Here is a 17,946-nt window from a genome sequence, read left to right on the forward strand (position 1 = left end):
GCATCCTGAGGGCGTGGCCCACCACCTGCAGGAATGTAGCGCCCATGGCAGGCAGGGCAGCCATGATGGCACCCCACCGAGATTGCGCTGCCGGGGGTGGTGCGCTCCTGCCACACTCATCTTCCTCCGCCACTGAAAACACCCACATATTCATCCAGACTTTCGTCTTATAAGCTGTTCCTTATCGTTCAGCTCTGGCCTTAAAACAATGATGTAACATTTAGGAGAAAAGATGCAACCCAGCACCCCAGCACTGGAGGCTAAGATAGAAAAGATCTCCACAGCTACCATGTACTTCCCCTTTGTGCTCAGGTAGGATGGAATAAAGGATAACCAAACACTGCAAAAGACCAACATGCTGAAAGTGATGAACTTGGCTTCATTGAAACTATCAGGCAACTTCCTGGCAAGGAAAGCCACAGTGAAACTGGCAATAGCCAGAAAGCCCATGTAACCCAGGACACAGTAAAACATAGTTACAGAACCCTCATTGCATTCTAGAACAATTTCTCCATAAGTTGAGTGCTTATCGACATCTGGGAAAGGGGGAGAAAATGTCAACCACATAAGACAAATGGTTGCTTGAATAAAGGAGCAGGAAATGACAATGGAGTTGGCCAGCCTCTTCCCCACCCATTTCCTCATCCTGGATACTGGCTTGGTGGCCATGAAAGCCAGAATCACTGTGATAGTTTTTGCCAGCACACAAGAAACAGCCACTGAGAAGATGATGCCAAAAACAGTTTGTCGCAGAAGACATGTCACCTTCTGAGGCTGTCCAATGAATAGCAATGCACAAAGGAAGCAGAGCAGGAGGGAGAGGAGGAGCATGTAGGTGAGATCCCGGTTGTTGGCTTTGACAATGGGAGTGTTGTGGTGCTTCAGAAACGCCCCTAGCACCAGAGCTGTGATGACTGAAGAGGAAAGAGAAAAACAAGCTAAACTGATCCCCAATGGTTCTTCATAAGACAAGAAGCTTACTTCCTTCAGAATACATAAATCCTGTTTTTTGTTGGGATAATATTCATCTGGACATTTAAAACAGTCATTCATATCTGAAGAAGAAGCAAAGAGTTATGAGGTTGATATTGGTGTCCCAAACAATACAATCCATGCTAATCTTGCATAGATTAAAATTTATGTAGTCCTGTTATTCCAACAGACTCCAAGCAATTATTTATCTATGGGATTTGGGCATTTCTGAATATATACAAGAAAACCTCAAATGTAGTTCTTTACCATGGACAATGTTACACCAGGTCCTGATTTTCCTCTGCCAAGGCACTTTATCATGGATGTTCAAGACATTTCATTAAAGCGTTATGCTGTTTTTTGTTTTGCTTTACTCTTTATGCCATTTAAAAATAAATAAAACTTAATCAAAGGTGAATTAAAATGTAAACTTTCTTCTCAACTAATACATTGTGCTGTCTTCTCATGTCACACCTCTCTCTCTGTCCCTCCAGCAGCTGGTGGAGGAGAAAAGAACAAAGGGTGAAGAAGGCGTGAGGCGTGAAGGCCGCACCCTGCAAGGCCCTGGGCTAGCGGGCAGAGCTCACACTCACTCAGTCCTACTGTGTTAAATATGAACTCCTTTGTAATGTTTTGTTTTGAAATATTTAAGATAATATTTAATTTTCTCTTATGTTGCTTTGACTGTACCGTGTTTCTCACATTTTAAGACACCGTCTTATATTTTTTTCTCTCAAGAAAACAAGCCTATGGCTTATTTCCGGGGTGTGTGTGTGTGTGTGTCTTATTTGGGGGCTGGATCATAACAGGGAAATGATTTTTTTATATGAATTTTACAGATGCTGTACAATTGGCTGTGTTTATTTCTCTATTTAGAAATCATGTTTCTCTCTCTCAGGACTGATTAGCCAGATGCTGCCTGAGATCACAATTGGCTTTACCAAATAGCTGTTGAGTTCTTTCCTTTGATGCCCGGATCTCATGGCTACCATAAGGTTTCTACCTTTCAGGAAAAAGGCAAGGTGATAATAGGAAGTTGTCTTTATCTGTCTCCTTAATCTCTTTCATATGCATAACCTTTGAAGTCTAGGAATGCAAGTTGTCTGTGTCTCTCGGCAAAACGAGAAGGGAGGGGATGTCAGTTTTTTAAAAACCGCCCACGTGTCTGCGAGAGCTCTGCACTTTCCTACCGGTTAGCTGCAGTTTTAATTTCTGTTTGCCTGCCTCGCTCTCTGTCTTGGCCATCAAGAGGAAATCAACAGGCAACTCATGGCTGGGCACCTAGAATGGAAGGGGGGAAAGGTGGGGGGAAGCGAGAGGTGGGCTGTGTGTGTGTGAGAGAGAGAGAGGGAGATAGAGAGAGAGAGAGAGGAAGAGGGGGAGAGAGAGAGAGGAAGAGGGAGAGAGAGAGAGAGGAAGGAGAGAGAGAGAGAGAGAGAGAGAGAGAGAGAGAGAGAGAGAGAGAGAGAGAGAGAGAGAGAGAGAGACACGCACACGGAGGTCATTCACGAGGCAGCGTCTTTAATCGCCCCCTCTTTTCTTCTTCGTGCCTTCCTCTCCTCCCCACCGCAAATGCCACTTTTTGTGCTTTAGCTTGGCTAAAAATATATTTTTGAATCCTTTTATTTTTAAAAAAATGCTCTCAGAAACGGGGAGGGGAAATCACGGGGCTTCGGCAGCCAGCAGCTACGGCTCTTCAGTGCATTTTTACAAGCTTTTCTGTGGAGCGACAGCAAAATGGGGGGAGATTTTTAAGGGGGGGAGTTGGCTGGCGGGAGGGGGGTTATTGCTAAAGGGTCTTTCACTATGTCTTATTTTCAGGGTATGAATTATATCGCGCAATTGCCTAGAAATCCTGCTATGGCTTATATTATGGCTACATCTTAAAATGTGTGAAACACGGTATCCTATATAATAATGTCCAAGATGTCCCTGCGTCCAGTTGTCCCGTGTGTCCCTGAGGTACTGCGCATGTACCCCAGAGACACAGGGATTGGACAGCAGAGACTGCCCGCGCGCACTCTCCCCCCCCTCTGCCTCCTCCAACCGCCGCTCCCGCCGGACACCGCCTCACTGCAGGGCACGTCAGGGAAGCGAGGGTGGAGGCCGGCGAAGGCCTCCTCACAACCCTCCCTGGCCCGTGAGGAGCGGCGGTTGGAGGAGGCAGGGGGGAGAGTGCGCGCGTCCTTCCTGTCGGCGGCTGGGGGAGAGGAAGGAAGGAGAAAGCGCTCCTCCATTCCTGTCCCCCTGCCGCCGACAGCAAGGACGGGTCCCAGGGTTCGGAGAAGCAGCGCTTTCTCCTCCTCCGTTCCTGTCCCCCTGCCGCCGACAGCAATGACAGGTCCCAGGGTTCGGAGAAGCGCTGCACAAGCGCTTCTCCGAACCCTGGGAGGTCTCCTTGCTGACGGCGGCTGCGGGAGAGGAACGGAGGAGGAGAAAGCAGCGCTTTTTCCTCCTCCGTTCCTGTCCCCCTGCCGCCGACAGCAATGACAGGTCCCAGGGTTCGGAGAAGCGCTGCGCAAGCGCTTCTCCAAACCCTGGGATGTCTCCTTGCTGTCGGCGGCTGCGGGAGAGGAACGGAGGAGGAGAAAGCAGCGCTTTCTCCTCCTCTGTTCCTGTCCCCCTGCCACCGACAGCAAGGACAGGTCCCAGGGTTCGGAGAAGCGCTGCGCAAGCGCTTCTCCGAACCCCAGGATTCTAGCGCCCGTTATTAAACGGGCTGAAAACCACTAGTACTCTATATTTTACTTTCTTCAGATTGTTTTATTTATGTTTTATTGATTTAATATGCTATAAACCGCTTTGAGATCTTTATGAAAAATATAAAACAGTATTGAATTTGTTTTTAAAAAATAAAAAAGAAAGAGACCTCTGGGCATAGGGCGGTATATAAATTCATTAAATAAATAAATAAATAAAAATAGAATAAAAGGGCTGTGCGTGAAGAGGTGCCCTTTCCCCACCCTTTGGACCACCTCGGGAACTCAACAAACCTGCTGCTCCTAGAACTTGGTGTGCAGCTGAATGGGACTCAGCTGTGGACAGCCTGAGGAAGTACCACCCTGATTTTGCCTCCCCATAAGAAACAAGAGACTAGGGTGATGTCCGCTGTTTCCAGGAACTCTCTTTAATTACAAGACTTTTGTGGTTGAGCTGAGAGTTTGTTTGGACCCTGGGTGAGAACCCAAGAGGCTGGGAGCCAGAGCGTGTCAGAAGGAAAATTTGTGTATGTGTGTGCGCGTGCGCGCATGAAATGTAACATTTTTATATTCAACTGTGTATTTTATATAAACATAGGTTCTAGAAGCCAAACCCCTTGTTCTCCTATTATGAGAAAACAGGGTAGGGGAATGTGAATATGAACCAAGGAGGCCATAATCTTCCACGCCTATCCCAACTTCCCTTTGTTGAGCCGATATAGAATCAGCCACAGGGGTGTAGCAATGGGGGGGTGGGGGACCCGGGCTCCACTCTGCAGGGGGCTCTGGGGGCCACCTCCACCGACGGCAGCAGCATCTCTGTACAGGGCTGAGGTTTCCCAGGCTGGTGGCTCACCTCTAGCACTTGGATCCTCCGCTCGCGATCCCAGCGCTAGAGCTGAGCCGCCAGCAAACCTCAGCCTCATACGGGGATGCTGCCGCCTGGGCTCCTCAAGCGGAGCGGAGGATCCCAGTGCTAGAGCTGAGCCGTTGGCAAACCTCAGCCCCGTACGGGGATTCCGTCGCCCGGGCTTCTCTGTGAGCGGAGGAGCCCAGACAGCAGCATCCCCATATGGGGCTGAGGTTTGCCAGCGGCTCCACTGTGTAGCCACTGCAAACAGCGCATGCATCGTGCACGGCACATGCATCGTGATGCGCGATGCACGCCCCGCCCCCTGGCGGGGTCCCATCTGGTTTGCCCCTCCGGGCAGCCAGAAGGCTAGGAACGCCACTGATTAGCCACACTGGATTTGTGGTCTTGAATGAGACTTGAAGGAGGAGATTGCTCATAAACACATAAACTCATACAAGGATGAAATGTGAAACCAACCCCTCTTTTTTCCTCATCTGAGGTCATGGGATGAAGTTGAGGGAAGGAGCCATTGGCTGACCAGCCAACATTTGACACAAGGGCAAATGATTCCACCAAGAAAACCACATTGGATTTTTGCATCTTCAACAAGGCCCTCTGCATCACACAGACTTGCCCATCACAACTCCCCCAAAAATCTTTTTTTTAAAAAAGAAAAGAAAAGAACAAAACCGGTGGCATATGTATGCTTATCCTCATCCCTCTGAATTACTGGCCTCTGAATTTTCTTTGTGGAATCCCAGATTCTTACTTTTGACAGCTTCCATTTCAGACCCATCATTTATAAGCAGTGGTGAAATGGTAACCATATTGTACACATATATTTATGCCTATTCTCATTCCTCTGAATTACTGGCCATATGCTTCCTATTTCTGTATGTGATATTGCTTACCTATCTGGTCTGAAACCTTCCCTTCTGGACAGGGAGTGCAATCGTAGCAGCAAAATGGCTCCCCCTCCTTCATTTTCTTGCTTGAACCAGGACTGCAACTCTCACTGCATAGAGAAATAGGCCTTGCCTAATCCATGAAACAAAGGAAAATATAGAGCTGCGAATCTTTATGGTTCCAGTAGAGGAGGCTCCTGTTACCGGAAAACTGGTACCGGAAAGCTTTTGACTGCCCACCATAAGCAAATCAGAACAATGTGTTCTTCAGATGATTGTTGCACTTTGCAAATTGTATAGATCATGGGTAGGCAAGCTAAGGCCTGGGGTTTGGATTCCCCCCCCCATCGCCTTCTAAATCTGGCCTGCATATCTGGGTTATTTGTGGGGCAGAGGAATTCATTCATAGTCTGGGCCCCCACAAGGTTTGAGGGACAGTTTGCTGACCCCTGGCATAGATCATCCCTTCCCTAGCTTGTGTTCGTGTCTGTGAGTGAGAGGGAGAGAAAGATAGAAAGAGGTTGATTTTATTTCCCTTTTCAACCAGAAGTTGGAGGACAGGAGAAGAATTCCGAATGGGTTTCACTGCTTGAGGAGGAAAGAATAAAAAAAGAAATGCATATAATGTCTTTTTTATTGGCCATTAGTGAGGTAGTAGAGATAGAGTGCTAAAGAGTGAAGTCCTGGTTTGATAGCTGCAAGCAGGAAATAGAAGTTCTCCATTTGATGAAAAGGTGGAGAACAAAAGAGGTGATTCTACCTGGTTTTCTCACTACCTTCATTATCACAGAGCTGGTTTCAGTCAATTGCTGAGGATTATTTCATAAATAAAATGAATAAAGGTTATATATACTTTGGTCCTATTGGTGGAATTCTGAATGTTGCGAATGAAAAAGATCTTAAGTGATATTGAAAGATGTGGTGCTCTCAGCTGACTCAATGAAATCAATGTGCATGACTAACTTTGGATCTCAACAAATGATCATTAGTTGACATATTCAAACCAAAGTATGAATATATTTAGCTCATCCAACAATTTCTCAATAAATAAAATCTAGAACACTGCCCCAGTGAATAACTTCAAGAAGTGTAATTTCCCTAACCAGCTCAAGAATTATTCATAAATCACAAAATCATTGTGGTCAAGTGAAATGATCTTTACAGACTGTACAGAAATCAAGGTTCATTTCAAACTAGAAATCTCCCTACCTTGTTAAACCGCCTTTGCCATGTTATAGCATCGTCATGGATGGTGAAAACATGATGTGAAGAAGTCTGGGGATTCATCCTCCCAACTTTACTTTTATGAAAGGATTGGTTTAAGGAAACAATCCAATTAATAACATCCAACCCAACTTTCAACTCCCCATTCTCATTAAAGGAAACCTCATCTCCAACACTATTATTAAATATTACACCTCTGAGGAAATGATGGAACTAGATTTTTTTAAAAAGGAAATGAGAAGACAAAGATGTGCATCAGTCTAACAAATATATTCAGTGGCAACAGTCCACAAAAGAACAAGCAAGCAAACAAAATTCAGGGAGATAATTTATTGAACAAACCATGGACTATTTCAGCACCCATGATATTTTGCACTACTGCAAGAGAAAATTGGCTTCATTACCTTCCATGGCTGTTGATTTTGAAATGACAACTGCCCTTGGTCCTTTAACATTCTTGATTTGAGTCTCCATGAGAACATGTCCTGAACAGCATGCGCCATGGCATAAACAGCCATGTAGATACTGTAGCTGTGGCCAATCATGTTCATTTCGAAGAAAGGCCCAGGAAGAGTCCCTACGTTCTCATCTCCAGTGCAGATATCCCCAGCCACATCTTCTGCACCTGCACTTGGGAATGAGCAGGCAAAGGCTTGCTGCCAGAAGTCCTTGATGAAATAATCTTCCTTTGAGGTGGCAGGTTTTCTGCTGGCAGTAAATTGCTGAAATCCTGATATATCATTGGAGTGAATTGCGAAGGACAGAGCCCCATGGATTATTTCTTTATCCCAAGTCCTTTGATAAACGAGAGAAGTCAGCTCCACTTGGGCTGTCATTATCCATACTGTACCCTTTGGTTTAATATTCACATGTTCTTGCTCAGATAAATATGGAAGCCATCTCAGAAATATCATTGTATAAGATTCTCCATAGAGGACTATCACATTGGCTTTGCTACTCATTACTTTATCATATATTTTTGCACCCTGTTGGAACAAGTCTTTAAGATCAGTGACAAGAGATAATTTGGAAACTCTCTCTATGAAGGCAAAACAAATGCCACTAGAAGTAAACACTGGAACCACAGTTTGCACAAATCTTTCTCCATTCTCAAGATCCATAGTAAGGAGTCCAACCCATGTCCACCTGAAATGCAGAAGTAAGAAGAGAATCCCCTCATACTGAAGGGCTTCCTGTGGGACCATTTGGTAGAAGGAAAGGCCTGGAGTTTTATCCTCCATGAAGGGAGCTGGACCATATATGAGCTAAAAGGGATTGCAGAGAAAGAGAAAGAATAGGAATGATTTTAAGATATAGTGAGTCATTCTTATTCAACATTATAAAATGTACACCAGCACAATAAACAAAAACCACAGACTCATGAATTACAGAGTAAAGGCCGTGTTGCTCCATTACTTAATACAAGATGCAGAAAATAGTTGCGGTATACTGAAATATTTATGCAGTCATTTGTGTTACTCTAGCCAATTAAGGATACCGCCCCCCCAAAAAAAAACCCTGAAAATTGGAAGGTGAGGATCACCATCATTTCAATCTCCTCAGACTAAATACGTGAGGCAATGATGTTTACAACCCTGAGACTTTTGTAGATTTCCCCCCAAAAGATTCATGACTGAATGGGAAACAACCTGCAACATTAACCAAAAAGTATTTATTTGCCCCCCCCAAATTGTATCAATAAATTGAATAAATTCAAAATCGCATCCCCTGTAGAAGAGTCTTGTTGAGGTATTTAAGCTTAGGTATTTAAGCTTATTCACCACACCAGTTCAAATATTTTGTCCTCTGAACCACAGAGTGAAATATGGCAGGCAATGCAATCATGGAAGGAAAACAACAACCTTAAATCCATGATGCTCAGCACAGAGATGGATAAAGTATACCTGTGGAATTTTATAGATATCCAAGACGGTTGCAGCATGAAGAGAGGTTAGGGGGTCCAGTCCCCCAATGACTGCTATCAAATGATGATGGATGTCACATTTGTAGTTGGGGACTAATCTGTCTGGGCTGGACGTTAGCAGCATTGTAGCATGATAGGTCCCTTTTGCAATGAAATAGCTGTCAAATATGTGGAAGCCCAAGGTGGTATTGGGTAAGATCTGAGGGTTGTCATTGATCTCCTTCACTGCAAATGCCAAGGCCAGGATGTGCTGGTCATTCTTAGTCACCACACTGAAATGAGAATTGCAGTCTGTATCAAAAAGGTATCTCTCGTTTTATAAAATTGCAATTATTGTACCCTCATCATTGTTTGCATTATGAAATAGTACAGTATATAAAACTACATTTGTGGATGAAATCTAGGATGGGGCACAAAATTGTTTTGTGTTCTTTTTTAGTAAGTCTCTTTGCCTCTGTCGTTGGCAGCCAGCCTTGTTTGTGGGCCCCACACCTCCACAGTTAACCTGCCTATTGGAGAAACTATATTGGAGAAAGCACATTTATTGTTTAAACCTTAGATTCTCTCCACTATTGATTGTTTAGAGGAAAGTAGTTATTCTTAGCAAACCAATACAGCTCATTAATCAACATTTAACCTAAAATGGAGTTTTTGACAACTAAAAAAATAAAGTCTCTGATGATAGGGATAGGATATAAGTATGTGATCAAATAATTGTAGATGCAATCTAGGGTAGTATACAAAATCATTTCGCTTTATTTTAAAAAATAATAATAATAAGTCCATTCGCCCCCTTTTATGTGTTTAAAAACATTTTTAAGACTCTGGAACATATAAAAGAGAAGAAAAGACAAAATCATATCACTGAGATTAATTTCCACGGTAAGATGAACCACAACAGATTTCAAAATTAATAGATATAAAGTTAGGCAATGCAAGTTTATATTAGTCAGTAAAAGAAATTCATCTTTATTATGTTCGATTATCTTGTTATTGGGAACCAAGAATATATCCTTAATTGCATTATTTATACTTTTCTATGTTGAAAATCAGTATGCCACAGCTTTCAGTATTCAGAGGAAGAAGTTAAGAAAAACAGAAAGAGATAAAGAAAGAGCAACTCCTTACGCAAGTTCTTCGGGCAATGCCTGAGGGGTTTCTTTAGTGAAGTCTAATGCATTGGAAACGATGAAGCTGTGAGAAGCTATGCCACCAAGAATGAGGTCTCCTGACTGTTGATACTTGTGAAGTGGAGGGTGTGGATCATGGACATGACAGTTCACAATGTGAGTCTTGCATGTCATTTCAGGAAGCAGTGCCAGCAGCAACATAACAAAAGTCGCCATCCTGAGTGTGAAGGCAAATCTTCACTTGAGAAACATGACATTCTATCCACAGAAAATCCCTTATTTTAATGTCGCCAGCTGATTTAAATGTTCATTCAGTTTTCAAATAGGCCAGAACCCTGAAGTATAAATGCCAATATTCCCTAGCAGTAGTTATAAATTCTAATGGGTATATAGACTAAATAACAACATTCAATTTCTTTCTTATTCAAATTCCACAGAGGATTCAGCATGCAACATAATTAATTATAGGCATTGCTGTAATAACAGAGGGACATAATTACAAAGTCATGTTTGGGGTTCCTCTGTGAAATAGCAGAAGGAAACTTGTTTGTTACTTCTGAAGAATTCCTCATTCCTTCCACCTAGTTGAATATCAAAGGATGCTTTTGCTTGAATGAGGTCTTGGATGGTAACTTTTAGGTGAGATCACGGCAATGTGTTATATGTGGGGCTGCCTCTGAATATGGTTTGGAAACTATAGCTGGTGTAGAATTCAGTGGCCAGGTTGCTCACCAGTGCAAGAAAGTTTGAGCATAAAACACCAAAGCTGGCACAACTGCCCTGGCTGCACATTGGTTTCCAGGCCAAATAAAAGTGCTGGTTTTGAGCTATTACGCCTTCAGTTGCACCGAACCACAATTTCACAAGGACTGCCTCTCCCCAAATGTACTGACCCAGACCATGTGCTCATCATCTGAGGCGCTTCTTCCTGTGTCTGCTCCACAAGAGGTTCAGAGGGTGGCAACACGAGAACAGGCCATTTCTGTGGTTATTCCCTATTTGTGCAGTGCCCTCTCCAGGGAGGCTCACCTGCTACCATCATTATATATCTTTAGGCATCAGGCAAAATCTTTTCTATATAACCAGGCCATTCACATTCATTATTTGGCTAAATTCTCTAAGCCCTTACTCTTAGAGTGTAAGTTGCACAACTCTGATCAAGATGTGTTTTAGATTTTAAGGCAGGGTTTCCCAAACTAAGGCCCGGGGCCCGGATGTGGCCCAGTCGCCTTCTCAATCCGGCCCGCGGATGGTCTGGGAATCAGCATGTTTTTACATGAGTAGAATGTGTCCTTTTATTTAAAATGCATCTCTGGGTTATTTGTGGGGCATAGGAATTCGGTCATTTTTTTTTCCAAAATATAGTCCGGCCCCCCACAAGGTCTGAGGGACAGTGGACCAGCCCCCTGCTGAAAAAGTTTGCTGACCCCTGTTTTAAGGGTTTGCAAGATGACTTGCTCTAAATAATTCAGGTTTATGGCCACATGTATATAAATAAGGAGATCTAGTTACAGAGTGCAAGGGTTTTGTTTTTTCGGAGAGAGCGTGTGTATATATGTTTAAAAGATAGAGAGGTCCAAAGAAAATTGAGATACAACAGATGTACCAAGAGAATAATTCAAAAACACCCAAACAACCAAATAACCAAATAACCATTGCTTATGCAGACTAGAGCAAAACACACCCACACATTTATACAGACTTTCGTCTTATAATCTGTTCCTTATCATTCAGTTCAGGCCTTAAAACAATGATGTAACATTTAGGAGAAAAGATGCAACCCAGCACCCCAGCACTGGAGGCTAAGATAGAAAAGATCTCCACAGCTACCATGTACTTCCCCTTCGTGCTCAGGTAGGATGGAATAAAGGATAACCAAACACTGCAAAAGACCAACATGCTGAAAGTGATGAATTTGGCTTCATTGAAACTGTCAGGCAACTTCCTGGCAAGGAAAGCCACAGTGAAACTGGCAATAGCCAGAAAGCCCATGTAACCCAGGACACAGGAAAACATAGTTACAGAACCCTCATTGCATTCTAGAACAATTTCTCCATAAGTTGAGTGCTTATCGACATCTGGGAATGGGGGAGAAAATGCCAACCACATAAGACAAATGGTTGCTTGAATAAAGGAGCAGGAAATAACAATGGAGTTGGCTAGCCTCTTCCCCACCCATTTCCTCATCCTGGATCCTGGCTTGGTGGCCATGAAAGCCAGAATCACTGTGATAGTTTTTGCCAGCACACCAGAAACAGCCACTGAGAAGATGATGCCAAATGGATTTGGGAAATCCCATTCAAATGGAAAGATGGGAAATGTCTGGAAAACATCATGGAAATTTATGGCGTCAGAGGGAATTAGAGAAAATTCGATCAAGATGTTTTATAAATGGTACCTGATGCCAGTCAAAATCCATAAAATGTATAAAACTAAAGACAATCGTTGCTGGAGATGGCAAAAGGAGGCAGGGACCTTTCTACATGTATGGTGGCATTGCGATAAAATAAAACCCTTTTGGAATGAGATATTAGAGGAATTTTTTAAAAAATATTTAAATATATTTTTTTTTTTTAAAAAAAAAACCCCCTGTCTTTCCTATAAGTAATGATAGAAATAGATGAAGAGAAAACCAAACAGGATGAAAAGGATTTTCTGTATGCGGGGGCAGCGGCGAGAATTTTAATTGCCAAATTTTGGAAAAAAACAAAAAATCCTGAGTGTTAGAGATTGGCAAGAAAAGGTAATTAGTTATATAGATCTGGCCAAATTGACAAATTCAATCGGGGGGGGGGGGGTAGTAATAAGAAATTTAATTACAATTCGGAAATTTTTGGAGAGTATCTGAAAAGAGTTGGGTTTAATTCAAATATTCTGTAGAGAATCTAGATGAAAAGTAAGGGAAAGCAGTATAAAGGTAGGCAAACCAGTAGCCGAAGACAAGCGGAAGTCGATTTATAGAAGAATCTGCAAGATATTAAAAGACGGTATTTTATTTACAAGTATTAAGATATGATTTATTTGAATTAGGTATACGAGCTTGATATTTGTTAGTAGATTTCGATATTCGTTAGTAATGTTTTGTGTTGTCTAATGAGTTATGAGGCAATGAGTTATGAGGTTTATATTGGTGTCCCAAACAATACAATCCATGCTAATCTTGTATAGATTAAAGTTTATGTAATCCTGTCATTCCAACAGACTCCAAGCAATGATTCTTCTATGAGATTTGGACATTTTTGAATATATACAACAAAACTTCAAATGTAGTGCTTTACCAAGGACAATGTTACACCAGGTCCTGATTTTCCTCTGCCATGGCAGTTTATCATGAATAACCATAGGAGGTATGATTGCTCATCTACTGTTCTCACCTGTTTCTGTGTGATGTTGATTATTGCCAGATTGGTACATAATAAAGTTTTCATTAATTTATGGTTTGGTTGTGGACGAGGGTTCCTGTTTTGCTTGCATAACTGAAACCTGAGTATGTGCAGCATTTGCACCGACTTTAGGGATCAGGTGGGGCAGGGCTATGATCCACAGGAGTCCCATCTCCAACACCAGGAAACTCCAGGTGTCAGGCTGAGAAGAAAGTATCATTCTAACTCCATATCCTGTTTTCAACCAAGTGTAAGAGCAAAGTTTTACAGTGGTACCTTGAGTTAAGAACTTAATTCATTCTGGAGGTCTGCTCTTATCCTGAAACTGTTCTTAACCTGAGGTACCACTTTAGCTAATGGGGCCTCCTGCTGCTGCCACACCATTTCTGTTCTCATCCTGAAGGAAAGTTCTTAACCCGAGGTACAGTGGTACCTCGCAAGACGAATGCCCTGCAAGACGAATTTTTCGCAAGACGAATGCGTCTTGTGATCTGATGGTGACTCGCAAGACGAATTCGTTTTGCGAAAAATTCATCTTGTGAAACACGGTTTCCCATAGGAATGCATTGAAATTTAATTAATGCGTTCGTATGGGCAAAAAAAAAAGAAATTTCAATGCATTCCTATGGGAAACCGCGATTCGCAAGACGAATTCTTCACAAAACGAATTGGCTCGCAGAACGAATTAAATTCGTCTTGCGAGGCACCACTGTACTATTTCTGGGTTAGCAGAGTCTGTAACCTGAAGCATCTGTAACCTGAAGCGTCTGTAACCTGAAGCGTCTGTAACCCAAGGTACCACTGTATTTAGATGTTACAGATTTCCTTCAGCAAGTCCACAGAGAAATGCAATTTTAATGGTGCATGGCAATCTGAACTAGTTTATAGAGAGAGACACTCAATGAACGATCTTGAACCTGGTACTCGTCTTTATGCTAATCCTGACCTGGAAGTCTTAACTTGATATCTTGACCTCTTAATACCTGCAGCACACTGATCCTCTGTTATCAGTAAAGTTTCCTGTAGGAAAGAATGGAGTTTTGCACCTTCCTAAAGTAAAATCATGATTCAGGAAACATACAGATAACCAACATTCCCCCCCACCCCCCAGTTACTGAATGTATTTTCACTGGTTCCTATATGGCTTCGAAATTCTATTTTCAGTTTTCTTGCTATGTGTATAACAGAGGGGGAATGAAGAATGAATGAATAAAACCTGGTTTGAGTGATTTCAACATTCATGCTGAGGCTAGTGTCTCTGGAGTAGCTAAAGTCTTAATAGATTTCACAACAGCCTTCTTTTTTCATTGTATGTGTTTATGTTTGCATTTAAGCCGTGCCAACTCCCCATATACATACATGCATACTTTCACACAAAGTTTTGGATAGTGACAGGATTATGGGTGACTTTCAAACATTCACATGCAATTTGATTCATTATATATTTATCTTAGCTTTTTGTTGTTGTTGTTGTTGTTGTTGTTGTTGTTGAAATGCCACTTAACAGCTGTGGTGTTCGCACAGAGCCCCCGGTCGTTCCACAGACTCTTGACCCTGCACTACAACGTCTATTTTCTTCCAATGCCACCAGCCAGGTTTCCCTGGTAATATATTCAGACTCAGTCAGGTTGTAACGTATTAACAAATATTCCAGTTTATTGTGAACCCAAACAAGTTTTAAATACTTTGAAACACTCTGGTCCAAGTCACTCTCTCTGTCTCTAACTCACTCTGACTCCTATGCCTCCCACCCACAAGAAACCAACTGAAGGTAGCTGATTTCTGGAATAAGATATACGATAAAATGAAAAAAAGTGTTGAAATGCACATTTGAAAAAAGCCCTGAAATTATTCTGTTAAGCTTAATTCCACCTAATATACCAAAATACAGAGTAAATATCCTACTTTATGCATGTGCAGCAGCTAGGATCCAAATTGCAATGAAATGGAAAGGAGATATATTACCAATGGTTCAAGAGTGGCAGGAAAATTAGATGGCGAAACTAATGGCTATAATAAGAAATGTACCCAGGCAAAAAATTATGGAAGAATGGAAATATGTGCAAGAATATTTGGAGAAAGAAAATTTAGGAAATAGTCTAGTGATGTGCTTAGAATAAAAATATAAGAGGAGAAATTAGTATTTTGTTTAAAATTATGGAAAGATCTACAAATAGGCAAAGTAGGAGATACAGCAATGGAGAAAGATTATACATAAGTGTGTTGTAAATAATAGGAAGTAATTCCCCCCCCCCTTTTTTCCTTTTTCCTTTTTTCCGTTTGTGCATATGTATTTTTGTGTTTATATGTGAATGTGCTTTTCTTTTTTTATGTTTCTTTGACCTTTTATTGTATTCTTGATTTTTGTAATTTTTTAAAATTATTCGAATAAAGTATTTTAAAATCTCAAAAAAGAAACCAACTGAACTGACTGTCTCTCTATTTCCAACTGTCTAAACCTCTGACTAAGCCTTTTAAAAACAGGTATGCTCCACCTCTAGGCTTTTCTATTGGTCTACCTATTAACCCTTCCTCTTCCCCTGTACAGAGATTTCCGAAAGAATGGGCAAACGCCACATCAGCAAACAGCAAAGACTCAGAAATATACATTCTTCAAGGCTTCCTTCTTATTAGCTGTTCCCGGTTGTTCAGCTCAGGTCTCAGCAAAATAATGTAACATTTGGGGGGAAAGATGCAACCCAGTAACCCAGCACTGGAGGCTAAGATAGAAAAGATCTCCACTGCTACCATGTACTTCCCCTTAGTGCTCAGGTACGATGGAATAAAGGATAACCAAACACTGCAAAAAAGTAACATACTGAAAGTGATAAACTTGGCTTCATTGAAACTGTCAGGCAGCCTCCTGGCAAGGAAAGCCACAGTAAAGCTCACAAAAGCCAGGAGCCCCATGTAGCCCAGAACACAGTAAAACATAGTCACCGATCCCTCATTACATTCTAGTACAATTTGTTCAGTCAATGAGTGCATGTCAGCATCTGGGAACGGAGGATTGGTGACCAGCCACATGATGCAGAGGCCTACTTGAACAAAGGAGCAGGAAAAAACAATGGTGTTTGCCAGTCCTTTCCCCACCCATTTCCTCATCCTGGATCCTGGTTTGGTGGCCAGGAAAGCCAGAACTACTGTGATGGTTTTTGCCAACACGCAAGAAACAGCCACTGAGAAGATGATGCCAAAAGCAGTTTGCCGGAAGAAACATGTCACATTGTGAGGCTTGCCAATAAATAGCAGAGCACTCAGGAAACAGAGCAGAAGTGAAATAAGAAGGGTGTAGGTGAGGTTCCGGTTGTTGGCTTTGACAATGGGAGTATCCTTCCACTTTACAAATATTCCCAGCACCAAAGCTGTGATCAAAAAAAGGCAAACAGCAAAAGAGGCTAAGATGATCCCCAAAGGTTCTCCAAAAGTCAAGTAGCTGATGCGCTTAGGAATGCAGAGATCCTGATTTTTATTTGGAAAAGTTTCAGCTGTGCATTCATAGCAGTCGCTCAGGTCTGAAAAATAAATCTCACTCTTAGATATGTGTATTGAATTTATTCAAAATACCCTAACTGTTCATCATGCACAGATACAAGGGATTTATTCATCATTTGTATTCCACCTTTCAATTTAAAAAAATGTTAAGACAGATACTAGCAAAAAATGGGGAACAATAAATTAGATTCTTATTAAAATGAAACTTACCATTTTGCATTTGAGTATGACATTTATTTTCATCAAAAATATTTGAAGACTTAAAAAAAGTCATAGCTTTTGCAAATGGCATGACTCACTTTGTTAGTGGTTGCAAAAAAAGAAGAAGTCAAAAGTGAAACTGAATGTGAAATATTGAGCAGAGGTGCCTCCAATCATTACCCAACATCCCTCTTTTGGTGTCAACTTACCAATGTATCTCAGCAACCATCCAAAATGGCTAAGAAAGAAAACAAGGAATGAATTCTTTGACCTGAATCCAAATTGAAATAGTATGGGACTTTTTGTACAGTTGGTTAAGGTTTTAATTTGAAATTGTACTCTGTCCTCAAATATCACCAGAATAATATTTTTCTTTAATTTGCCATCCAGACCTACCAAATCATTCTAACTGAACAAAGATTTGTATGGAACTTGTAAATTAGGGCTGCCAAATGTCCAGGTTTTCCCTATGTATGGCAACCCTATGTAAATATCAAAGAAAAGCAACCCCAGAATTCATGTTTTCCCAAATTACATCCATCCTTTGTAGATTGTATTTATTACCCTCACGGTCTGAAATCTTCCCTTCTGGACATGGAATGCAATCATAGCAGCAAAATGGTTCCCCCTCCTTCACTTTCTTGCTAAAACCAGGGTGGCAGCTGTCAGTACAAACTGAGAGTGGACGAGTCTAAGAAGGCAAATGAAAGAGAATAGCAGTTTTGAGAACAATGCACTTTGGTAAGCCCAAAGTGCATTGTTAAATTCTGAGCAGGTAAAAGCACTAATGCACTCTTTCTTTGATTATATTTCTATGCAGCTTTTCATTGAAATGAATCAGAAAGTGGCTTACAAACCCTAAATAACAACAACATGATAGAACATAATAGAACACCACAACTGCAACATAAATCATATAGAATAATTATCATCTGTGAAAGACTTAAAAAAGCAACAACTAAAAAATAAGCTAAACATTACAATTAAAGGAAAAGTCATATTATATGATTAACTAATCAATATAACATTAATAGCAGCCAATAATAAACTAAGCACTAAGCACTAAGTTCATATACACACACACACTCCAAACCATGATGACTCATAATCCTTCAATCTATTCATCTCATTAAGATACACATAACATCCATGGCAGCAAC

The 17,946-nt window shown here is 41.6% G+C and overlaps 1 protein-coding gene across 1 annotated transcript; it reads right to left on the reverse strand.

Annotated features, from left to right (window-relative positions):
• Positions 1-150: 150 nt before the first annotated feature.
• LOC118095094 (vomeronasal type-2 receptor 26-like) lies at positions 151-9,923 on the reverse strand. The gene is made up of 6 exons (XM_035136063.2): positions 9,706-9,923; positions 8,558-8,849; positions 7,058-7,918; positions 6,639-6,866; positions 5,436-5,562; positions 151-1,055 (listed from the first exon to the last, which is right to left on the reverse strand). The coding sequence occupies exons 1-6, from the start codon at positions 9,921-9,923 to the stop codon at positions 151-153; spliced, it is 2,631 nt and encodes an 876-aa protein (XP_034991954.2).
• Positions 9,924-17,946: the final 8,023 nt, after the last annotated feature.

This window comes from Zootoca vivipara, chromosome 12, assembly GCF_965207765.1.
Source record: "Zootoca vivipara chromosome 12, rZooViv2.hap1.1, whole genome shotgun sequence".
NCBI lineage: Eukaryota > Metazoa > Chordata > Lepidosauria > Squamata > Lacertidae > Zootoca > Zootoca vivipara.

Bases quoted from the DNA above. Each gene is read 5' to 3' on its own strand.
- LOC118095094 (XM_035136063.2), bottom strand. From the start codon at position 9,923: ATGGCGACTTTTGTTATGTTGCTGCTGGCACTGCTTCCTGAAATGACA. The intron at 8,850-9,705 runs GTAAGGAGTTGC...TTCTCATTTCAG, and splicing joins GCATTGCCCGAAGAACTTGC to TGTGGTGACTAAGAATGACC. The intron at 6,867-7,057 runs GTAATGAAGCCA...AAAAAAATCTAG, and splicing joins AAAATCAACAGCCATGGAAG to TTCCATCATTTCCTCAGAGG.